General features: G+C 44.3%; 1 protein-coding gene across 3 annotated transcripts in view; it reads left to right on the top strand.

The window, feature by feature from the left end:
* The first annotated feature begins 718 nt into the window (after positions 1-718).
* Positions 719-25,105, top strand: part of LOC114699030 (RAB3A interacting protein) — a 46,484-nt gene continuing 22,097 nt past the window's right edge. Inside the window, exons 1-5 of one of the 3 annotated variants that reach the window (XM_028877939.2) lie at positions 719-873; positions 10,413-10,487; positions 12,750-13,030; positions 14,204-14,462; positions 23,509-23,604. In XM_028877939.2, coding sequence (XP_028733772.1) covers positions 12,780-13,030; positions 14,204-14,462; positions 23,509-23,604 — 606 coding nt within the window. In that variant the 5' untranslated portion in view covers positions 719-873; positions 10,413-10,487; positions 12,750-12,779. Of the gene's footprint in view, positions 874-10,412; positions 10,488-12,749; positions 13,031-14,203; positions 14,463-23,508; positions 23,605-25,105 lie in introns of those variants that run through there. The other 2 variants (XM_028877940.2, XM_028877941.1) reach the window with 2 other exon arrangements.

Consider the following 25,105-nt stretch of genomic DNA (forward strand, 5'->3'; position numbering starts at 1 on the left):
ACACACAGAACCTACTTTTTTGTTACTGCCTCCTAGATGTACTCAACACAGAAGGACAGCTCCTTTCTCTGAGTATCCTAAATATTGACCGAGATAGTGGGGATGATTGCTTTTTTTCTTCTTCTCCCCCTGTTTCTGTTTTTCAGAGCTTGATTCTGTCTGTACTTAAGGGCTTCTCCAACTTGAAAGACCGAGTGTGGGGAGGAAGTTTGATAACAAAACAATAAAAACATTTCCCGTAAAAGGTGAGAGAAGGCAGACACAGGAACGAGACCTTCTTGGAAACTGCTGGAAAGGATCTGGGTTTTACACTCCCCCCACCCCCCATGCCCCGACTCCCGGGTCCAGCTTCTGGTATCCATAGACGCCGAATCTCAGGTCGGTTCTGCTTGTCCTCAACTCACACAGTCCAAAGCCTCTTCCCATGCCAGGAGAGCTCAGCACCCTCCTCCAAGTTAGCCCTGGGGTGCCCCAGCCAGAGTAGTTCCCAGGGAAACCACCCTTAGGAGACCCAGGACTCCGCAGAGGGGCAGCCTGCGCCGAGCCCCTCCTGGCGCCAGGGGGCGCCGCAGCGCGCGGGCCCCCTCACTCCCCTCCGACCCCGCCTCCAGCCCCGCCTCCGACCCTCTAGCCCCGCCCTCTCTCCCGGGGGACGGCCGCTCCCGGCTCCCCGCCTGACTCTCTCGGCGCAGGCGCAGTCGGCTCTCCCTCCCCGGCTCCCATCGCTGTGCGCCCGGCCGCGGCGGAGCGGAGCGCCGTCGATCCGCCGCCGCCGTCCTCCGCGTCTCCGGCGCTGGGAAGGGGACGCGCTCCCTGGCGGCTCTGCGAGCGAGCGCCGCTGAGCGCGGGCGGTGGCCGCGGCGGGTCCGGCAGGTGAGTGCGGCGGCGGCGGCCAGGACGGGGAGAGAGGCTCCGGCGGTGCGAGCACCGCCCCCCTTCGGCGCCACGCTCGCCCGTCCCGCCGGCCCGGAGCGCGGCCGGAGCAGGTGCAGGAGGCGGCGGGGAGGGCACGGATGTCGCCCGCCGACTGCCGAGCCCCGGGAACCGGGAGGGCGGCGGCGGCGGCGGCTCCGTCGTTACTCATTAACTCCGCGGGCCGAGCGGTCCCCGGCGCTCACCTGGCTGCCCGGCTGCGGCCTGGGTCACGGAGTTGGCGAAGTCGCCCGGCCGCGGCGGGCGCGGTTGGCCGGGGATGTGCTGGGGGGTCGCCGGCCCCAGAGCGGGTGCTCGAACGCGATCGGCCCGGCCTGACTTCGGATGCGGGAGTGGAAGGACACCGGCTCCCCGTCCCCGCGCCCCCCTGCGTGGGCCCCTCGCACCACCGCCGGCGGAAAAGCAGCTTGGAGGCCGGGGAAGGGATGGAGCCGGGTGGACGCTGCAGCACGCCGAGAGTTGCCAGTTGTTGGAGATTAAAACATCGATCCGTAATGGCTGGCTGGAGGAGCGCTCAGCACCGAGTTAGAACGGATGCCCCAGAGGCACTTCGGTTTCAAGGAAATGTTGCCTTGTACCCAGCCTACCTGTTTGTACACTTCCTCAGTGTCCCCCGAGTCAAGGAAACAGTCCTGTGATCCTTTTTTTTTTTTTTGCTGTGGAATGATTGCATAATTTGAGGAGAGGCCGATAAGAGGATTACTGTTCTATTATAAATCTTTTGAAAGACCTAGTTTCTGTTCGGTACACTGTTAAGTTTTTGTTTTTAAGCAATGAATGACAAATCGCGAGGAAAAAGAGGAGCAGAATAGGTATGCAGTCCATCATTGTAAATATTTGATTCAGTTAAATAGTTCACCAGTTTTATGGGGCCTTGTTCTGTTAGCATGTGTTATTTATTTACTAGGGCTGTGCGCTTTGAGAGGACTTTTCGTGTTTGGATGGACACTGCATTCTGAATCTGGCTTGTGGGGTCTGATCCCAAAGGCCCTAATGGCTTTAACGATTACACAGATTTACTTACTCATTGATGAATTCCTACTATAAGAACAAACAGCTTTACACTTTTTTCTCTTTCCAGTCCAACGAGGTTTTGAATTAATGCATGCCTTCGTGAATGAGTGTGTTTGATGGAACGCTTCCTTGCTCTCTTCACAGAGCCACTCACTCATCAGCGATTTCGAATACATCTGAACCTTCCACGGCCCGTTTGCTGTTCCCCTGCATTGTGGAGTTTTGATTAGCGATGTCTCTGTTTAAATCCAGCTGTGCTTTTGAATCAGTTTAATTTTATACTTTTAAAAACATTCTATATGTCAGATTTTCTTAAAGTCCCTACTCTGCTGCATGCATGTATGCTCTGCAAATGCTTCTTTAAATGGAAAGCTCCCTAGGACTAGCCCATCCCTCATTTTTAGGCCATGGCTCAGGAGAAACTTGTAGTTCTGCATGTGTTGCAGGGGTTAGATAGGCCCATCTTCTGGACTGACGAACAGGGCATAACTCTCAGTACCATCTCACCACGCATGCGACCTCGAGTAAATCATTGATTGAGCATACTGTGTAGAAACGTGTCAAAATGCCAGTGTATGTCCCTTCTCCGTGTTTCAAGCCAGCATGAGCTTTATAAAGGTGGGCTGTGGGTTTAATTAGACGTTCCATTGAGATGTGGGGGAGGGGCGAGGGAGCCAACACCAGCTTGACCGGAGACTGGGCACGGTGCCTGCTGTTGGAGGCCACCCTTGGCTCATTAGTCCTGAGGACACTCTTAGGTTATAGGTGCTTTATCAGGTTTTGCAAATCTGGAAACCGAAGTGCGGAGAGTCAGAATGGCTTGCCTGTAGTACTTAGTTCTCCTTTATAACTGGCTGATATCAAAGCCAGGATTTTAAAAAAAAAAAAAAACTTGAGGGGGACCCCCAAGTGAGGCTTTACACTGTTGCTCCTTCTGTTACTGGTCTTTCTGAAAAAAGAGTTTAACATTTAGGGGCAGGGGAGGGGCATGTAGGTGAAAGGTGTTGTTATTTGTGTCTGATTTTTTTTTTTTTTTTTTTTGTTTTTTTTTTTTTTTTTTTTTTTCGAGACAGGGTTTCTCTGTGTAGCTTTGCACCTTTCCTGGAGCTCACTTGGTAGCCCAGGCTGGCCTCGAACTCACAGAGATCCGCCTGGCTCTGCCTCCCGAGTGCTGGGATTAAAGGCGTGCGCCACCATCGCCCGGCTTGTGTGTCTGATTAAAAACTACCCAAGTGTTCTGATGATGGTTACATGGCTGTCGCCACTGTTACTAAGTCCATGGTTCTTGAGTGCCAAGCCCTGATCAAGCTCACGCCAGCTCATTTTCTCACCAGCCAGGAGATAGGTCATGTACACCCCCTTGCCTTTTCTAGTTGAGAAAATTGAGACGTGAGCGGTTGTGTGGCTTCGCTGGGATCATATGGCTAATTAAGTGACGGGTAGATGAGAAGTAGGCAGGCAGCTTCAGGAGCAGGGCTCGGGACCATTGCTACACCCCTTGCTTCCTCTTGTCTAGGTAGCGCTTCCTCTGAGTCAGTTCATGCCTGAAGGATTGCCTGTTCTTAATTACGGCTCCGCCACTTCATGTGTAGGTCGTAATGCTGAAAAATTGTTTTTAATTTAGCTTTTACGAGATAGTTATATGAGTGTAATATGCAATTCTCATGTCACCAGAGGTTTTTAATAAAGTAGTCATTGGGTTTCTGCTTTGCAAGTCAGTGGGGCGAGGGGGGCGGGTAAAGGAGTCTATAAGGAGTCTAAGGGGATGCTGATGCGTGTGATGTTCCTATATATTATATAATATGTTCCTCAAAACTGAGAGGAAGCTGGGGTGTAGCTTCGCGATAGAGGGGCTTGTTTAGCCTGTGTGAGACTGAGTTCAGTCCCCAGGAATGTAATAAAAGCAACAGCTCCCAACCACAACCATTGAGAAGGATGTGTATGCATACATGGATGTGAAAATATAGGTATACATTTTGTTGAGTATCAAAACAAAGTTACAGTGTTGGGTGCTGGGGTGGAAGTAGGTAGGTGTGTGTTAAGGTAATGATAGAAAGTTCTAAGAATATTGTTCGGGAAGATACATTGTAACACTCAACTTTCAGCCAGTATATAATTCTGTTTAAACTGCAGGACAACCAATTTTGCTACTGTATCTACTTGATCCCCTCAAAGTCAAAGGTCAGGGTTTTGGGAAACTCTGTTAGCTAGTTTCTCCTCTGCTGTAATTCTGTCCTCCGTCAACACCCCCCCCCACTTCTGTGTTGGATATGTCTCTGCTGTAACCATCGCTCACTACATAGTGGTGAAAAAGTACTTCCACTGGACCCACTCTCTTCTATAATGTCGAGGACGTATTTCTATTTTGTTATTTATTCATTTTGATATTTGCGCTGCATTTGTACTTTTCTCTCGAACTGGATGCACGCTTGAAGAGGCGGTTCTGTGAACTCCTGGACAGCTGTCTTTACTTTATCTTACCCCACTTTAGAGCTTTAGCCTTGGGCTTGATACTCAGGAGGGATTGTACTGGGTAAGCCATTGGAATTGTGCTCACAGTAGACATTGAAGTGTTCAGAATGGGGGGGGGCTAAGGAAGGAAGAGGTGCCCTTGGCAGGTTAGATTACGATGTCTTTTCCTTCTGCTTTCTCTTTCACCTTACAGCGGAAAGAGGTAGTTACATACACTTTAGTTGTATAGAGTTGTACATAGACTGACATCTGGAAATTGGCAGCATGGTTCAATAAATAGCATGGTTCATAGTTCAGTAGCCCCAGACCAAGATGGAAGTTAGCAGAATGCTTGAAGCTTGTGAGAGAGCTGTTAAAACGACCAATGTTTTAAGTTTCTACACTAACTGAAAAGTGGAAATCTTTATTTTTTTCTGTGCCTAACCTATTTGGTGGATGTTAACCACACATTTTTAAAAATTTAAAACATTTTTCGCAACCGAATAAGACACAGGAGTACAGCGACTTTAGTAAAAGCAAGCTACTGTTTGTTTTCATTTACGTGTTGTGCTTTTCAAAGTCCTGTGCGGAGGAGAGTTGGGGCGAAGACTCAGTCAGTCAGCGCTTGCCCGAGTTTGATGTCCAGAACCCATGTGAAATGCTATGTATTAGTTACTGCTCCGTTGCTGTGATAAAACAGCGTGACCAAAGCAGCTTATGGGAGAGTGCATTTTGGATTATAGTCCCAGCAGGTTAGGAATCCATGTTGGCCGGGACAGCATGGCAGCAGGCAGCCGGAGCAGGAAGCTGAGAGAGCCCAGTTTTAACAGCAGACGTGAAGCAGAGACAATATGCAGGAAGTAGGATTAGGCTCTGTGCTCCCAAAGCTTACCCCAATGAAGCACCATGTCCCCCAAACATCAGAGAACCAAGTGTTTTGTATACGAGAGCCTATGGGGGACATTCCTCATTCAAACCATCACAGGTCTAGTCTGGTGGCTGCACTGGGGATCCCAGTGTCAGAGAGCCTGAAATAATAGGCAGACCTCTGGAGCTCGCCAGCCAGCTGGCCCAGCATAATTGATGAGCTCCAGGTCAGCGAGAGACATTTGTGCAGAGCGGGGTGAATGGCACCTGAGTGATAGATACCACCAGAGCTATTGTCCTCTGGTCCCCACATGCACAGGGACGGGGACACACACACACACACACACCCCTCTACACCCACACCCCTACACACATACATACATACACACACACACACACACACACACCTCTACACCCACACCCCTACACACATACACACACACAACAGAGCTCTCTAAAAGACAAGTTTTTAAAAAAATCTCAAAGTACTGAAGAACGAGGACATGATTGCAGCCAACCAGAGAGCAAGAATAGGAAGGGCATGGAGTGGTCACTGGTGTTGGTTCCAAGGCTGTGTGGAAGGAACTACAGAGAAGGAAGAGTTCAGATGTTGGTATTTTCCCGTGTGGATGGATGTTCATCACCTCTTAGGGTTGATGCGGTGAGATTGGCCTGAGAAACCCTTGTCTTTCTGGCTCTGTCTGCTGTGCCTGTCTTCCGGTCAGACTTCCGGTAAGTCTTCCGGTCTTAATTACGTCTTTAGTGGAGTCAGGTGGTAGGATGAGACACATCAGGACTTGCATCTTATTTGTGGGCTCTTTGACCTCGACTAATTGCCATCTCTGAGTCTGTTTCTGTGAAATAAGGATTGGGATCATTTTAAAGGGATGCTGTGATGCTCAGCTAGGTCGTGTGTATATGCAGATGAAAATAAAACCAACTCCTGCCCTAGGTCTCCCCGGGGTGTCACCTGGGCGTTGGTCTGACCTTTATAATTTATGTAGCCCTTTGTGGTAACTGTTCACCCAGTTGCCTCCAGTTAAAACCAGTACCGCCTTGGAGTCCTCTTTTCTAATGATTGCATTATAGTTTGGCTGCACTCCCCAAGATGAAGGTCTGACTCTTCAGGATAAACGCCAAGCACCATTTTCCTGTTAAATGAAGCGTTTAATGGTGTGTCCCTCAGCTGCCTCCCCTGCTTGATTTTCTGTCAGTCTTTCCTTCGCTAGTTTCCTTAGTGTCAGACCCTTATTCCCTGAGCGTCCCGTCTTATTCCCTGCCTTGTCAGTCTCGTGGACGCCTGCTTAGCATTTAAGATGTACGTTATAATTTACTCTCCTTCATTCATTCCCTGTGCCTGCAGGCTCATCCCCGGCTCGGATGGGCCACCTGTCATTGATTAGTCTGTCCACTGCTGTGTTCTTAGATGTCGGCACCAGGGTGTGCCCCGGAGAGCTGAAGCTGGTCTTCTGTTGTATGTACTGGAAGTCGACGGAGGTGTTTAAGGAAGTGAACTAATACGTGGAATTTGTAACACTTCAATTCATGATATACTATTGAAGTAGCAATCTGATGTTTAATGTCAGGAGCCATTCTTCAAAAATTCATGCTAAATTTGAAAGTCATCTGAGAATTTAAAAAAAAAAAAAAAAAAAGGCAGTGGTGGCGCACGCCTTTCATCCAAGCACTCAGCACTTGGGAGGCAGACCAGGCAGATCTCTGTGAGTTCGAGGCCAGCCTGGGCTACCAAGTGAGTTCCAGGAAAGGCGCAAAGCTGCACAGAGAAACCCTGTCTCAAAAAACCAACAACAAAAAAATCTGGCCAGGGGTGGTGGCACATTCCTTTAATTCCAGCATTCAAGAAGCAGGCGAACTCTGAGTTTGGGGCCAGCCTGGTCTACATAGAAAGTTCTAGATCAGCCAGGGCTACCTAGTGAGACCCTGTTTAAAAAAAGAGAAAACAGAAAAGTTGGGGGCACATATGGCCCTTCATGCACCGCTTAGTAGTCTGTAAAGAATAAATTGAAAGAAGGAAGTAGTACTTATAATCTTCTTTGGTGTTTTGAGGCAGGGTCTCACCATATAGCCTGGATCAGCCTGGACCTTATATAGATTGGATTGGTCACGCACTTGCAGGTTGACTTCTGACCCTCCACATGGGCTCTGTGACATTCTCATTCTTACAGACACTCATACACAGTAATAACAATTTTAAGAAATGTTTGGAAAGTGAGATCCTTAGCTTTCCTGTTCAGGCACGAGTGTTTCTACTTTGATACCATATAATCTTTGTTTATTTCTACACTGTAGTTCTCCACACTTTTTATAAATAGAGAATCAAATTAATTTTCAGATATATCAAGTTGGTTTGGGAATGTGGTTCTTTTTCTGCTTCTCACTTGTCAAGGGAAGTCAAATCGGGAATACACAGTGGGAAGATTTTTGTTTGTTTTTGTTCACTTAGACTATTAATATGTATCAGGTTCGTAGCTGTCATTTAAATTATTTATATGCATTTTATTCATGTCCTCAGATAATTTTTTTTTTCTTGAGACTGGGTTTCCTTATGTAGCTCAGGCTGGCCTCAAACTGGAGATGCTCCAGCTTTAGCTGGAATGCTGGGATGACAGGTGTGTATTACCATACCCAACTTCTAAGATACTTCATGGAAAACACTTTACCAATATCTCATCCTGATAATTTGATCTGTCTTAGGGATCCTTTAGTTTTCATTCCAAGCATGGATTTTACATAGAAAAATATCATTTTTGTAGGAAGTTGTTTGGCTTTTGCTGGGCATCATCTAATCAGTTAATACTTGGGAGTTTCTTAAATCCCCGAGTGAAGGTTAACTTTCAATAGAGGTTGGCCGCTGTTTCTGTTGTGAGAATGCTGAATTCCAAACAATAACACCAAGTGTACATTAACACCCAGAAGCACATTGTTCTGATCAGTTTTTCCTGGATTGGAAATCACCTGTGGTCTTTGGGGGTCTAAAACCAGCCAAGCTGTTCTGCCTGCATGCAGGTGTGTGAGCCACATGCGTTCAGTGCCCCCAGAGGCCCCAAGGGGGCACCAGGTCTCCCGTCAGGAGTTATGGATAGTTGTAAGAACCATGTAGGTGCTGGAAACCAGACCCAAGGCCTCTGCAAGAGCCAGAGGTCCCCTCTGTCCCTGGAGACTAAATTAATCTTAGGGGATTTGACTTTAACAGTGTTGGAAGTGTGTCATCAAAACAGCAACATTGTAGGCAGACACACACCTCAGGGTTGCTGCTATGTGCTAACCTGCTTCTCAGTATCAGCCCTTAAGGTAGAAATCAGGGTACAGATTCCAGGTGTGAGAACTGTATGCACAGATTGTCCTGGTAATTCAGCAGAATCAGGCCCCATCCCCTCTGCCCCTTTGTGTCTTACATGTTTTAGCTGTTGGTATTTATTTGTGAGTGTTTTGAGGCCATACCTTTGGACACCTGAACACCCTACCGAGAACTTTGTCTCATGTTTTCTCATGGTGGGGGGTTTTCACTTGTTATTTCTGCGTTCCCTTTCCTTTGCTCTCTTTGTTTTTCCTGTATTGTGATTGTGTGTGTGTGTGTGTGTGTGTGTGTGTGTGTGTGTGTGTGTGTGTGTATGTGTATCTTGTCTGTCTGTCAGTACACACGTGTGTATTTATAGAGGCTAGAAGTCAGTCTCGGATGTTTCTCAGGCACCGTCCACCTTGTCTTTTGAGATGGGGCATCATTAATCTGGAGCTTGTCCTGTAGGCTAGCCTGGCTGCCTAAGGAGAGCCCCAGAGTCCTCTAGTGTCCCCCCCACCCAGTGTTGGGGTTACAAGCACACGCCAGTACATCCTACTTCTTACATGGATTCCGGGCATGCCGCTCTTTGCTCCCAGCCATTTCCTAGCCCCTGACTTTCGTGTCTTCTGTGGCATTTAGCACACACTGTCACAGAAGACACTCGGAATCAATTCATTATTTGTAAAACTGGTAAATAAAAGGAAAAATGAATTCACCCTTACATTCTGGTATATCATACAGCTGGCTTAGATCGTGAGGAAAGTATTTTTAAAAAAATCGACTTAATATAAGTTCAGTGGGTCTAGAGAAGGATCACAGTTGCCACGAACACACTAACAGAGAACAGGGCTTCAGGGTCTTCAGTCAGTGAGTCACATAGTAGTTCCTAAACTGACTAGTGGGTCTTACCATAAGAGGGAAAAAGTGGTATTTTTGATTTAAAGACTCTTAAGATTTAGCTTTTTTGATTTTGTATTTGTATTAAACTTTTGTCATATCTAAAAGCATCTTGGTCACAAATAACATTAAGATAACTTACTTGATTTTATATGCATAATAGTTTCAGAATAAAAACATCAATATTGCTGCTAATATGATCATTGGAAATAGTTTATGATATTTCTACTGTATTTGTCCATAGTTTATGATATTTCTATTGTATTTGTCCTTAGAAAACATTGTTAGGATCTACTTTACATTATTGTTTTAAAGTTATATGAAGTACCTTTTTTGTATGTGGTTAAACTACCATCTCTGTTAGATGTTTTTACTTTCAAAGATTTAAAAAATTAATATTCATATGGTTTCAAGTTAAAATCAAACTTACAATGACACAGTGAGAGAAGTCTGGCCTTCATGACTTTCTGCTCTGCGTGGTTCCCCCTCCCTCTATAGACAGTTTTTTTTGGTTCTGTTTTTAATATAACCTCCCAGTTCTAAAATCAGCATGTATGTCTGTGCAATTACATATATTCTATACGCAGATAAACACGTTCATGCTTTTACTCTCCTTTCCTAGATTCAGAGGTAGTTTATGGGCCAGTGAACAAACGTGACCAACTTGTGTGTGATTCTAGGCCTCCATGGCCTGTGGAAGGACAGAACTGTCCCCTGTCCTTCACACATGCCCTGGGGTGAACATTTTAAAAAGTAGCGTATTATACACAGCTGTTTTCCCTGTTCTTGAATTTACCGGTATATCCTTCAGGTCGTCACAGCAGTGTGTGTAGATACTGTTCATCTTTTACATACACAAGTAACACTTCATTACGAGGCTCTGCCTCCCCTTACACAGCCAGTCCTCTGCTGTTACAAATGATGCACTTATCTTTTTTTGTTTTTCCAGTTTGCCTGTGTATCCTGGCCTGAATCCCTAAGAGCATGCTGGGTCATATGCTGCACGAACCTGTCACTTTGCTAGGTATTGCCACATTTTCTTCCAGAAGATTTGTCTCATTTTCCATTTCTAGAAATTAAGATGCTCTTGTACTCTGTAATTCAGTGAGCCTTTAAGGTACACAATGTTGAATTAGATGTACGTGGAGTAAAAGGAAGGGTCATAGTTACGGATAAAATGTCACTTTGAATACAGGCTCCTGCCGTTGCCTCTGGCTAACCCCAGACCTAGATGGTAAGAACCCTTTGCTGAAGGAGATACCATGAACTGGATGTAAGACTGGCACTCAGCAGGCTGGCACTGAGCTGGGTGCTTCCTCCTGCTGCCTAGTGAGTGTTCATAGTACCAGAAGGTTCTGTGAAGTCTCCCGGGGTAGAAAAGTCATCAGTGGTCTAAGCCAGTGTTGGATCTTGCATGCTGCAATCCTGACTTCAAAGCGAGACATGCCCACTGTGCAATAGTGACAGGAATGTGGTGGGATTAACCCGTCGCTTCCTGATTAGCTTTGAGACCTGCTCCATGATTGACATTGTGAACCTGGTCGTAGACCTATAGCTGGAGACGTCACAGGCTTTGGCACAGAACGTGCTCCTGGTGTTTTACTAGTGCTGGACACGCAGCAGCCTAACTGCCTTCGAGATATTTGCGTTATTATTGTAGGCTAGTGTGCTCCCCGCGCGGGTCAGAGAAACTTCTTTTTGCAGAGGGCGATAGTTAACGCAGAGAATCTGAAGTGGCCAGGGTGCTCAGGATAAGTGACTGCTGAGTACTCAGCCCTAAGTGATGCCCCTGCCCCTGCCTGGCCCAGGGAACATCCCCCAGAGGGGCGGGAGGGCTGTAAGAGCCAGAGGATGGAGGGACGCCCCCAGAAGCTGTTCTGTGGACGTGGCATGGTTGCTGTAGTGCTGGGCACATGGCAGCTGTGGCCACCCGCATAAGACTTGCACAGGTGGAATAGGCACCCGGGATGGATGGCGCTGGTTGGGAAAAGAAAAGCATCAGCAAGAGCGGGAGAGGGCAAAGAGGCGACGGGTGAGTGAGCTTAACGATTCTGTGCATAATGAGATCGCCCAAGTTTTCTGAATGTCAGTTTAGTGTAAACACATCTCAGAGTTGTTTGTTTTCTCTACCTTAGCATGGCTTAATTAGTAAACTATATGAAAATGAAATGTATACTTTCGGCTAGCATCGACTTTCCCAGGCTGCATATGTGTGAATTATGTAAAAAATGAAAATGGTTCTTTTAGATGAAAAAAGAAAATTAGAAAGTACTGTCTGGGCTTTCATTTGGCACGGTAAGTATTTTGAGTTAAAGTAGTTGAACTTTGAGGACCGAAGGTACCATTTGCTCTTAACAAATTGGTTATTAGTAAATTTACTTACTTTGAAGTTGGGCATTTATAGATTTATTTGATAAAATTTTGGTTGTTCATAAGTGGTCACATAGTAATCTGTAATTTTGGAGAATGTTAATATTGTGTCTACTTTCCACAGCCTTTTTTTTTTTTTTTTTTTTATTGGTGATATGTGAGAATTAAGCTTTTCAGTTTAGCAAGTGAATGAGTATTTCTGTATTTTGTGGAAGAGGTGATGTGTCCATTTGCTGCTTGACTTGAAGGTCTGGGGAGGTTCTGAGATGCTCACAATAGTCCCCATGCTTCTGGAGGAAGGACCAGCCTGGAAAGGAGTGGGTTCAGGGCTTTTGAAGCTTTAGTTTTTGGGACTTTTCCCTGTAGATTTTTTTTTAAAATTTATTTATTTATTATTTATACAGTATTCTGTATGCATGGCAGAAGAGGGCACCAGATCTCATTACAAATGGTTGTGAGCCACCATGTGGTTGCTGGGAATTGAACTCAGGTCCTCTGGAAGAGCAGCCAGTGCTCTTAACCTCTGAGCCATCTCTCCAGCCCTTTTCCCTGTAGATTTAAAAAAAAAAAAAAATCAATGAACGGTTCACAAGATTTTTTTAAAAATAATTTTTAAAAGTTTTACATTTAAGAGAACAGCTTGAGGGAGACGTCTTTTTTGCATAAACTTTGTAAAATCTTTGAATAATACTGTAGAAAGTATTTTTTTGCATACTTGTTATTAATGGCTATGAATGAATTTTTCACAGGAGCACAGTCTTCTGAGTGCTTGAAGGGGTTGTCTTCTGTGCTCACTGTAGATATGTGCACTTACATACTGTAAGCTTATGCTTTATATGGATTATTTTACAGCTCATGTATTTTGATTTAGTTTTGAACTAAGTCCCTAAAAACATTTGTACTCTTTTGGCTTTAGCGTAGACGGTCTTAGGATGAGGCCTTTGCTATGGCTGATGACCCCTTGGAAGGCTTCCATGAAGTGAACCTTGCTTCACCTACTTCTCCGGACCTTCTTGGTGTGTGTGACCCAGGAACCCTAGAGCAGACGACCTCCCCGAGCGTCATCTACCGGCCACACCCTTCGTCTTTATGCTCTGCTCCTCTCCAGGCCAACGCCTTAGATCTTTCTGATCTTCCCACACAACCTGTGTACTCATCTCCTAGGCGTTTAAACTGTTCGGAGATATCTAACATCAGGTATGAGATCATTGTCACACAGATACCCAATGTCAGGTATGAGGTCACTGTCATGCAGACACCCAATGTCAGGTATGAGGTCACTGTCATGCAGATACCCAATGTCAGGTATGAGGTCACTGTTACACAGACACCTTACATCAGGTATGCAATCATTGTCACACAGATACCTAACATCAGGTATGAGATCACCGTCACACAGATACCCAATGTCAGATATAAGATCATCAGCAGGCAGATACAATATCAGGTATGAGATCACCAGCACGAGGATATCTAATGTCAGGTATGAGATCACCAGCATGAAGATGCCTAACATTAGGTACGAGATCACCAGCACAATAATTTTGGATTATTGTTATTTTTAAAAGTTTGCTTGATTGTCTTAAATTATCCTTTTTTAGAAAATTTGAATAAGTATGCCCATGTAGAGTGATATATTTTAATCCTTAGACCAGGAATTGGCAAACTTACACAGGTGTCCAAACCAAAAAATATTTTAGGTTTAGCAGGCCATATAGTTTTCTTTTTTTAAGATTTTATTTACTTTTTTTTTTTTTTATATGGATGTTTGGCTTGCATGTCTATCTGTGTACCTCATATGTGTAGTACCTGAGGAGGCCAGAAGAGGGTGTCAGATCCCCTGGAACTGAGTTACAGACCTGTTAGCCGTCAGTGCTGAGATTCAAATCTGTGTCCTCTAAGAACAGCAAGTGCTCTTAACCACTGAGCCTTCTCTCCAGCCCCAGGCCATACAGGTCTTGTACCAGTTCCTAAGTTGTTTTTACAGTGTAAAAGCAGCCATAGGCAGTCTGTAAATAAATGACTGTCCAATAAAACCTGTGGCCACAGAAATTTCATACAAGTAACACAGGTCATACAGTGTTACTGATTCCTTGTGATCCATTCCTGGCTTGTGGGCCTTCGGAAAACAGTGGAGACTTGATTTAGCCTTCAACTGCAATTCGTGACCCCTGTTCCCGAGAAGTAGCCCTTTCTGTGACGATGAAAATATTTCTATGTTGTGCACGATATGAATGATAGCCATTAGCCACATGCGGCTCTTGAGCGCTTGACATGTGGCTGGTATGAGGAGCTGCCGTTAGTTAAATGTAGATTGGCTGGTTCATTGGAACTTTTATGGCATCCCCTCTGAGCTGTCTCTCCTTGCAGCATCCACGTTCCAGACCCAGCCTTGTCTGTCACCTCTGGAGTGGCAGTGGGACTCATCAAGTTAACTTCAAGGAAGGACAGCTGTAATGCCGAGCGGGAGTTTTTGCAGGGCGCCACCGTCACAGAGGCTCCTGCCGGCAGCGATGATATCTTTGGGCTGAGTACGGATAGCCTGTCGCGTTTACGAAGCCCATCTGTTCTGGAAGTTAGAGAAAAGGGCTACGAAAGGTTAAAAGAAGAACTGGCGAAAGCCCAGAGGGTAAGGAAACCCTGTTGTCCTTCTGTGTATTCTGTTCCAGTGACGACTTGGGATGGCAGCTCGTCAACACAGTCTCACAGTTTTGCTCTTACCCTTCACGTGGACTCAGCCTCATTGGACAGCATCCGTAGTGTGTGAAATTGCTTGAGTGATAAAGAAGCTCTGCCTAGGAATAGGAGCCGGAGGAAGGAGATTCCAAAGCTCTGTCCCGACTGCTGTTTGTCTAGCTTTAGACCGTACACAGTCTTACCGATTGTATCCTACATGAACTGTCTATCGCCTTACGTGGTTGGCTTGGGAGTCCCTCACCGAAGCCCTCCAGGCTAGTTCTTTTCACTTGGAGGAATGTTTTAGTAATGTCCCCTCTTTTCTGCTGATTGTGAATATTGTCTGTATTTTACATCGGAGAACTTTCTTTCCTTGATACATTTTTCCATTTGTCTTTAAATTTATGGCCAGCCCTTATCCTAGCCCCCATCCCCAGACTGAAATTGAATTGCAGAGAGAACTGCATAGCATTAGGAAATGGGAAATATGTGTGTGTGTGTGTGTGTGTGTGTGTGTGTGTGTGTGTGTGTGTGTGTGTATGTGTGTGTGGGGGATGGTACATCTGCCTGTGTGTGCGCACTCGCAGAGGTCACAGTCATGGGGTGTTTTCTTCTACCGTTCTCTGCCTATTCCTTTGAGGCAGGGTCTCTCCTTGAACCCGTTTTCTAGATTAGGCTAGAAGATAGCAAGCATCAGTGATCTTTCTGACTCCCCTGGAGCTGCGGTTATGGGCTAGACTTGTCTCATGGATGCTGGGGATCTGAACTCTGGTCTTCATGATGGTGCAGCAAGCATTCTTAACTGTTCAGCCATCTCTCTAGCCCAGGAGAAGTCATAAATGAACAATCTTACTTCATCAGCCTAAAAACAAAAGTCAGGTCAAACCCAGTGAGTAGCAGAATGGGAATGGTAAAGAGTGAGAGCAGAATTCAGTGAAATTAACAAGAGAAATAGAAAACAAATAAAATACAGATTCTTTAAAACATCGATAAAACTGACAAACCTCTGGCAAAGAAAAGTTTAAAAAAAGGTATAGATTATCAATATTAAGAGTAAAACAGGTATTACTCCTGGTCCCACAGAGAGCAAAAGTACAATTTAGGGATGATAAGAAAAATACTGTGTACATAAATTTGATAGCTGTGGTCAAATACCAATTTGTATTTTTTTTTTTTTTTTTTGGTTTTTCGAGACAGGGTCTCTCTGTGTAGCTTTGCGCCTTTCCTGGAACTCACTTGGTAGCCCAGGCTGGCCTCGAACTCACAGAGATCCGCCTGCCTCTGCCTCCCGAGTGCTGGGATTAAAGGCGTGCGCCACCACCGCCCGGCACCAATTTGTATTTTAAAAACTGAGAAAAATACGTCAAACACTTATTTCTTTCATGCCATAACATTGTCTGGGCATGTATTCCACCATCTATCCACCACGGCCTTCTCATTTTCCCCCCATTTATTTATATTTTATGTGTTCATAGCTACACTGGGAATCTCTTTTGAAATCTTCAGTTTGTAGTATTTAGAGCTGTGTTGAGGTAACTGAAAGGATTATGCTGTGTTACCATGTACATACTGAATTGTATTAGGATGAGTATAATATAGTTTTAATGTTAGCTTAGGACTCAAGTCTTGAGGAGGACTTGAATATGAAAATACTTTCTAAATTCTGGTAACTTATGAATCAAAATTACGTCATTGGCCATTTCTTATTCTGGTGATTCTTGTCTGCCTTGTTTCCATCCTTTAATTTATTTGTACCTTCCTGTTCAAAGTAAGTCTTGAATTTTATCCTTTCTACTAATATGTGCCCTGTAACTGGTGTGTTTAGGCCGTTTATACTTAGTGCAATGTTAATGAAATTGGCTAAGTCTGTTGTCTTACTATTTGTTTTCTCTTGTTCTCTTTGATCTCCTATCTTATTCCTCCTCTAGTAGTAATTCATTAGTTTGGGTAATTCACTTTCTTTGGCTTCCTGGCTAACTGTTGCGTTAACCTAGTTGATAGTTTATAGTACACTGTTAACTTGTCACTATCTTCTTTCTTGCGGCATACTACCTATGTACAGTATCTTAGAACTCTATTTTCTTTTTCTTTGTTTCTTTTTTGTTTTGTTTTGTTTATTTTCAAGACAGGGTTTCTCTGTGTAGTTTTGCGCCTTTCCTGGATCTCGCTCTGTAGACCAGGCTGGCCTCGAACTCCCAGAGATCCGCCTGCCTCTGCCTCCCGACTGCTGGGATTAAAGGCGTGCACCACCACTGCCTGGCAGAACTCTTTCTTTTTCAGTTCCAGCTCTGTTCAGTGATTATCATATACTTCATATATTTTAAATCTCGTCATGCACTTTTATTTTGTGTTAAACATTTGATGTAAGAATCTTTGGTTTTCTCTACATAACTACTGTTTCTAGTGCTGCTTCATGTTTCATGTGTGTCTAGATTTCCAGCTGGCTTTTTCTTTCTGTTTAAGGGGCACCTTTAACATGTTTCCTGTTCGCTTATGATGTGAGGTCCCTTTTTACTTTAGTTTTTTATTTCATTGGGTGCAGACTTGGAGGCTGATGTATGTATTCTTCCTCTTAGTATTCAAAAGTGGTGCTTTGGTGTCTCCCAGCACACATTGGCTCTCACAGCGACAAATTCACAGGAAGTTGCTCTGTGTGCGACATCTTTGCTTTCTTGCTGCTGTGAGTCTTTTGTAAGCAGTTTTATGATTTCCCTGGGTAGTGCAGTTTTCTTCAGAGCTGTGGTGTGTGTGTGTGTGTGTGTGTGTGTGTGTGTACATGCACATGTCACTTACACTTGGAGTGTGGTGTGCTCTTGTAGATTTTTGGTTTTCATAAAATTTTGGACATTTTGGCTTCAGTTTCAAAAATCCTTCCTGTTCTTACGTCTCCTCTCTTCATCTTCTATTATATGTATGTTAGAGTGTGGGGTTCTAGTCTACTCTTTTTTCTTCTTTTTTTTTTGTCTTTTCCTTCCGTTTGTGTTTCATGGTGGATGGTTTCTCATAGTTCCCAATGCTGTTCCTTCCTTCTGCAGTACCCATCCTATTTTGGACTTGGTAGTTTTCATGTCCAAAGTTTGAAACTTTCAAGAGTTTGCTTTTGTTGTGTAGCATGCTAGCCCTTACTTCTACTTCTTGAACATACGTTTTAAACGTCCTAATACCTCATCTGCTCACATGACCCAGGGCTCGCTTTGTTTCCCACTTCTGGATGATCAGAGTGTTTTGGTGCCCGATGGCATGAACGTTGTTTTTGTAGTAGTATCAGATGGGTAGTAAGTTGCACCCTGTTACCTTCTCTGGATTAGAACTGGAAGTTGTATGGTTTATCTGCACACTTTGTCCAGGTAACCCCTTCCTGAATCTACATTTCCACACACACACACTTCTATTATTTTGAGCTTCCTGAGGAAGATTATGCATTTTGTTCATGATCGTATCTGATGTGTGTGATGTATTCTTGCTGTAGTTTGTCGATTCCATGGATTATATATATGGACATACAGGCATACTGTTGTGTGACTAGGCATGTATGGACAATATTTTCAATAGGGTTATTGCTAGTACTTAAAAGCAGCACAGTGTATTAGAAACTTAGCCTTGCAGAGTTTCATCTTTTATGTATGAAATACTCTGGAGAGGGATTCCTAGTAGCTAGGCACTTTTTTCCTGTGAAGTAATTAGGGATCTGTGTTCTTCTGTCCTGGCCTGAAAAATCACTTTTCGGCAGGAGACCCCTAGTGTTGGAATAGGGGAACCATTTATGGGACCGATGGGGAGGTGTAAGATGCCGGAGATCCTTGTGTGATTCTTTGGTTATCTGCCCTTCCTTTCCCAGTGTTGCTGAAGATCAGCTTGGGTAGAGTAAGGGCTTTCGTATGTCCTTATTGAGATGTGAATTTTCATACCTCACCCCAGAGTGGCTGAAACAAGATTTTTTTGTATTGAAGCTTAGAAATAGACATTTCCCACTAACTTCCTTGCAGCCAGAGGGCTCAAGAATACATGCCTCATTTACTTAGAATGACCTACTATAATAGTTGTAGCCAAAGAAAGATCAACATTTACCAGGATCTTTCATTAACAAATATCTCTTGACTGTGTAGTGTGCAGGAATAAACTAGACATGACTCTGTGTTTTCAGAGTTTACTCTGGCAGTTTGATGATGTCTGTCTATAATCTTAGCACCCAGAAGACTGAGGCAGGAGGATTGCTGTGAATTTGTGAGTCACTATATGCTGGACTACATACTGAATTCCAGGCCAGCCTGACTTAGAGTGAGGCCCTGTTTCAAAAAATAAACCAAATTAAATTAAGAAAAACGTCTAGTAGTTGGACAGAAAAGATGTAGCTCTGCCTCATTGACTCTGAGCTGTCTTTTTTTTTTTTTTCTCCCCTTATAACATGACTTAAAATTGTTACCAGTTAGTAATAAGGACATTGCGATTGCCTACTTAGGCATGAACTTGATCAGAGCTGATCATGCTAATTTGATTGAGTTGGATGCTTTATTGTTGATCATAATTATTAAATACCTTCAAAAGTATCTCACTGTAGTGAGGTATTGAAATGGAAACACAGAGTAAAGGTAAAACTCTGTTCTGTCAGCCTAAAGGCATTCTCAGAATGACAACCCCCGAAGAAGAGAAACACTGTATCATTGTTTCATTGACAGCATTTTTCTTTCTATATGGATGAAATGTTTATCATATGAAGAAGCCTAACTAGAGCTATAGCTGAGTGGTAGAGAGGTTGCATCATGTGCGCAGTGCTGGGTGGTTCAGTCTCCAGCCCCGGGGTGGGGCAGAGGAGGTCTTCACTGACCGCGCTGCCATGCGTGGTCAGCCCCAGCTGCTTCAGGAGGATGCAGGGTTACAGAAGGATTGCTTGAGTTCGAGTCGGGCCAGCTTGGGGGACATAGCGAGACCGCTTCTGGGGATACAGTGAAGACGAAGTCGTAAGTGCTGACATAAGCTTGTTCTCTGTGCAGCTCCCGGGTTACTTCCCCGGGTTACACTCTCAGTCTGTACCACTGGCCTGAAATATTACCATCATTACGGTCATCTGTTCCTCCAGTGGGGTTTTTTGTTTGTTTGTTTTTAAACTTAGCCAAACTGTACAAGTGATAGATCCTGAGTGGCAAATATGATGGTTGCTTTCTTAATTTGACCTTGATTAGAATCCTTCAGAGACCCCCATTCTCTTATAAAAGTCCTATTTCTTACTTTGCCCTCCTATCTGTCAATACCCTGCCTTTCCTGTGTCCTCCACCCTCCACATCATCATCTGCTTCAGACCCCTGCTGTCCTGACACACACCCGTCATCACTTACAGATTTCCTTGTGAGTCTGCCGAGAGGCTTTGCGACGCTCATCACACCGTGACTTGAGGGAAACCATGAATTTGCTCTCAGATTCTGTCTTCAGCACCAAGACGATCGCCTGAGTTAGCAAAGTTAGCATTTGTTGAGGGAGTGAGGATTGAATAACCGTGTTACAGTACAGAGTACTGATAAGGAAGAGCACCAATGTTAAAAGGTTTCGCGCGGACACCACATCTTTCCTCATTTTCATTGTCTGAGTCGGACCTTGAAGCATACAGACAAACGTAGGCATCAGTCATTTGTGGGGAAAGTTCAGATGGTTTGGACCAGACTGGGGAGCGACCCTGTTTAGAGTGTGAGTCAAGGACGAACTCTGAAGAGCTGAATGATACAAGCTCCTGAGTTCTCTAGTGGGCGGAGTTTATGCAGCTTTGGTAGGTTCTGCCTCTGTGAGTGACAGCCTCGCTGTGGCTCCGGTCTTCTGGGAGCTGACTGGGAGTCTTGCTGGTTCCTTTTGTGTTGGTCAGGAGTATGTACAGTTTCACTGGGCATTGCGGTTCTCAGCACTGTCCCGGGTCCTGTGTCCCTCCTGTTTCCTTTCAAAACCTCTGCAGATCTGCATCTGGTGCGGGATGAAATGCAGCTTCCGGTCGGCTTTTCACTTAGCGGCACGCATTTACGTTTCTTGCATCTCTCTCCATGGTTGCATTGCTCACTTCCTTTACCCCCAAGTGCTCATCCGTTGTGTGGATTGACCACAGTTACTTGTCCAGTAACGGATACCTTGGCTGCTTCCAGGTCTGGGAAATTACAGGTAAAGTCCTAAACATCTGTGCGAGGCCTCAGTCTTCAACTCCTTTGGATCTCTGGCAAGGAGTGTGATTACCGGATCGTGTGTTAAGACTGGGTCTGGTTTTGTAAGTAGCTGTCAGGTCATTTTTCAAAAGGACTGCAGGGCTTTGTTCCCCCAGCAGCAGGGATGGAGTTTCTTGTTCTCCATGTCCTCACCAGCGTTCAGTGTCTTCAGTGGCTGGGCTTTGGCCGTTCTGATGGCTATCTAGTGGCAGTTTATTTTCACTTGCAGTTGCTCAATGAGAAAGAACATTGAGAACATTCTTTCATAAACATGTCACCTCTGTGTCTTCTTTGGTGCAATGTCTTGGTCTGCTGTTGTGTTCATTTTTAAAGTTTTTCTTCTATTAATGTTAATAATTCCTTTCATATTTTGGATACTAGGTCTTCAGCACATAGGTCTTTTACAAGTCCTCTCTGTGGCTCACCGTTCTTTCTCTCTGTCCCTTTCCACTCATCCTTTCCTCTGTCCCCTCCCTGTCCTGTGTGTGTGTCCCATCCGTGTCCTCACCCCCACCCAGGGATCGAACCCAGGGCCTCATCCTGTTAGGCACGCACTCTCCCATCACGTCATCCCCTCAGTTATTCTTACTCTTAGATGGCTTCATTCTAAGTCACAGTTCGACAGTTTCCTTTTCGCTCTTAGTAAAGAAAGCTTCAGCAGTTTTTACCTTGTTTGAGCTACCAAAACTTACTCTGTTCCACCACTCCAGCAGGTTCATAGGGCAGACATTTCCCAAGACCCTACAGGTGCTTTACTTTGTGACCTTAGGAAAGACAGTTTGGAGCCGGGCGGTGGTGGCGCATACCTTTAATCCCAGCACTTAGGAGGCAGAGGCAGGTGGATCTCTATGAGTTCAAGGCCAGCCTGGACTATGGAGTGAGTTCCAGGAAAGGTGCAAAGCTACACAGAGAAACCCTGTCTCGAAAAACCAAAAAAAAAAAAAAAAAAAAAAAAAAAGAAAGACAGTTTGGCTGGATATAAAACACTAATTTATAGCCTAGAGAGTATTTAAAAATATTACTTTGTTGTTTTGTAGCATAAAATATTGCTGTTGAAGTTTCAGACATTCAATTTTTTTCTCCCTTATAGGTAACTTGGCTTTTAAAAGTTTTTAACAGACAGAAAACATAAAAATCATATACATTAATGTATCACTATTAAGTTTCATACATATGTATGTTGTGTCATGTTTAAATCGTGTTAAGCATATCTAGCGCTTCACAATTTTCTATTGACAAAGTTCTCGAAATCCTTTATTACGGTTTTTGAAATGCTCAGCACGTTTTTACTTTAGTCAGCCTGCTGTACAGCAGCATTCCAGAACGTCTTGTTTCTGTTGAACTGTAACTTTGCATATCCATTTTTGCTTCTCATGTGCATATAACTTGAGTTTCTAGTGGAGTATTCGGAGGTGTGGGTGAAGGAACAGGGTAGCCAGTGGGGCCTTCCTTTGAGAGTTACACCTTGTCCAGCCAGGTCTTCTCTAGGGCAGTGTGTCTGGGGGGTCTTACCCTCTCAGCACCCCACTATTAGATCAGAGCCCTGTCTTAGCCTGGCTGCAGAGTTTTGGTGGTTTTCTGAACAGGCTTTCCCTCAGAGCGAGGCTGTGCTGGGAGAGGCCTCTCACTCACTGCTCCTGCCCTCTGTGAGTGCTTAAGAGTTTCCTAGCAGCTCGATGCCTAAGGATGGAACATGTGGCTGATTGCATTTACCTGCTGGTGCGGCCTGGGGAACCTTCCTGCTTCTTTCCAGTTTTCTCCAAAGTGAGAGTCCTCATCCTTTGAGGACTTTGTAATGAGTTGTGGGTCTGAGTCTTTACTTCACCTACTCCTGCACAGTGAGGACACATTCTCTTATACCCTGAGCTTTGCGAGGATTTTCTTCTGCCAAGTTCTGTTGAGGATTTATCATCAGGTTCGCAAGCTTAGGATGTTCGGGTTTCAGGAATTGTCCTTGGGAGATTGAAAACCTAAGCTGCCTTCGTCGTCACAAGACTCGTCATTACATTATCAGCGGAACTGTGAGGGACGCGGAAGGAGTGTCAGTTGTTTTAAAATCTGTGTTTGAAAGGTTAGTTTAGGGAGACTTCAGCATATGAAATGGAGTATTTTGATGTTTAAATACAGTAAGTAATATTGTGTGTGTGTGTGTGTGTGTGTGTGTGTGTGTGTGTGTGTGTGTGTGTGAGATGCATGTGGATGTGCATGCTTGTGCAAAAGTGGCCATGAGAGGCTCACCAAGGTGTCTTCTTTAGGTGCTCTCCCGTGTTTGTCCCTCACTGAGTGTTTGCAGGCTGGCTGGCCAGGGAGCTCTAGGATCTGTCGGTCTCTGCCTCCTCGGTGCTGGGATTACAGATGTGCACCGCTGTGCCTGGCTGTTTCACATGGATGGGTTCTGGGTCCAAACTTGGGTCCTTGTGCTTTTGTGGCAGGGACTTCACTGGCTGAGCCATCTCTCTCCTCCAAATAAACTTTAGAAAGTAATTAATTTTATCGGCATTGATACACAAAATTGAAAGAAGCACATGCTTTACAGAAATAAGCATGTTCAGAGAAAAGCTGAAGGGGGAATCGTGTTTTTTATGTGTTATGTTTAGTCTCAGGATGTTTCACGGAAGAGATCTAATGTAACATGTTGGGATTAGTTGTTACTGGAGAGTTGTCCAGTTGTCTTCCATCTAGCAGGGACTAGGCATTTTCAATAGGAACATGTAGGAGATGGTGTTAATATTTTACTATTTACTTAATAACTATTATGTTATCGTTACACTCTCATATCAGACTGAAGAGATCTAAAACAAAATTATCAATTTCTCATAGGAATTGAAGTTAAAAGATGAAGAATGTGAGAGGCTCTCGAAAGTGCGAGATCAACTCGGGCAGGAGCTGGAAGAACTCACAGCTAGTCTGTTTGAGGTTGGTCTGTTCCCATGGGGCCAAGAGCAACATCTCAGTTTCACATGTTGACGGAAGATTGTGAAGGAATCTTGAGAAGGACATGGCTAGCTCCATGTGTGCTCATAATCCCTCTAAGCAAAAAAGAGAACATAATCTGTGATTATAATAAGGAAATGTAGTCCCTCATTTAAAATAGTGTAAAGAGGGAAATAGAATACCATAGGTTATCAGTATCTGGCGGTTTAAACATGTGTGTGTAAAAGGAGAGGTTAGTGACTTGAGTTTTAAATGTTACCAGTTATTTAGGGGCTACTTTGTTTAACTTTTAATTTTCTTTTATGATGGCAAATCCTTGAGGTGTAGTCATTGTCGCAGGGTGATTTGAGGGACAGTAAATGGCACACCTCTTCATCTCCAGCTTGCCCTCAGGACCAAGATTTCTACCCAGCTCTGCTTTGACTCTTGATAACAGTGCCATTGGCATAGAGAGACAGATGCAGTGGAGCATCTGTGTGTGAGACAGGCAGAGAGAGACAGACAGAGACAGACAGAGACAGAGACAGAGAGACAGACACTTCTTGTAAAGGACTGGCTCATGACTGTGGAGGTCGCCATGTCCTGGGGCTGCACGATGGGTTGGCAGATCTTAAAGTGTCTGCATGTAGTTGAAGTTAATCAGCTGAAATCAGTGTTATAATGGGGAACTGTTTAGTTTGAGTTCTGATAATCAAAATAAAAATGACATTAGATACACAAAAGAGAAAAGAATCCGTATACCAACACACACACACACACACACACACACACACACACACACACACACACACACGTTCATACCACCAAACCACAATGAAGAGAACAAGAGAAAAGAGGAACAAGGAAACTACAGACTAGAGAGGACACAAATGGACAACATGGGAAGAGTAAGTCTGTACCTTATAATAATTACATTAAATGTAAACAAACCAAATTCTCCAATCAAAATATACATGTAGATACCCACAGCCTGAAGGTGAATGGGTGGAGAAAGATTTCTGTGCAACTGGTAAGGAGAACAGGTGTTGTTTTATTTGAATTGCACATAATAGACTTTCAAAACTGTCATTAAGAGACAGGTTCATTACATAATGACAAAAGATCAGTTTGATTAGATGATACAATTAAATATGTACCCAACAGCAAAGCACCTAGATGTACAAAGCAAATACTATTGGAGCTGAAGGGAGGAACAGCAATGTAGATGTATAGTAGGAGATGCTAATACCCCTTGTATTTAATGGATACATTGTTTAGATGGAAAATCAAATAAAGAAGCAGTAGTTTGGATAGAGCCATAGCAAGAATAGTGTTAGACCAGATGTACCTACGGACATACGTAGAACTTCCCACATGACAAAAGAATCCACATTCTTCTCATGTGTACATGAAATATTGTCTAGAGTAATTCATGTTACATTGAAAAATTAATTATAAATTTAAAAAGACAAAAGATTTCCACAATCTTTTGCAGCCACAGTGA

Source organism: Peromyscus leucopus, chromosome 18 (genome assembly GCF_004664715.2).
Source record: "Peromyscus leucopus breed LL Stock chromosome 18, UCI_PerLeu_2.1, whole genome shotgun sequence".
Classification (NCBI taxonomy): domain Eukaryota; kingdom Metazoa; phylum Chordata; class Mammalia; order Rodentia; family Cricetidae; genus Peromyscus; species Peromyscus leucopus.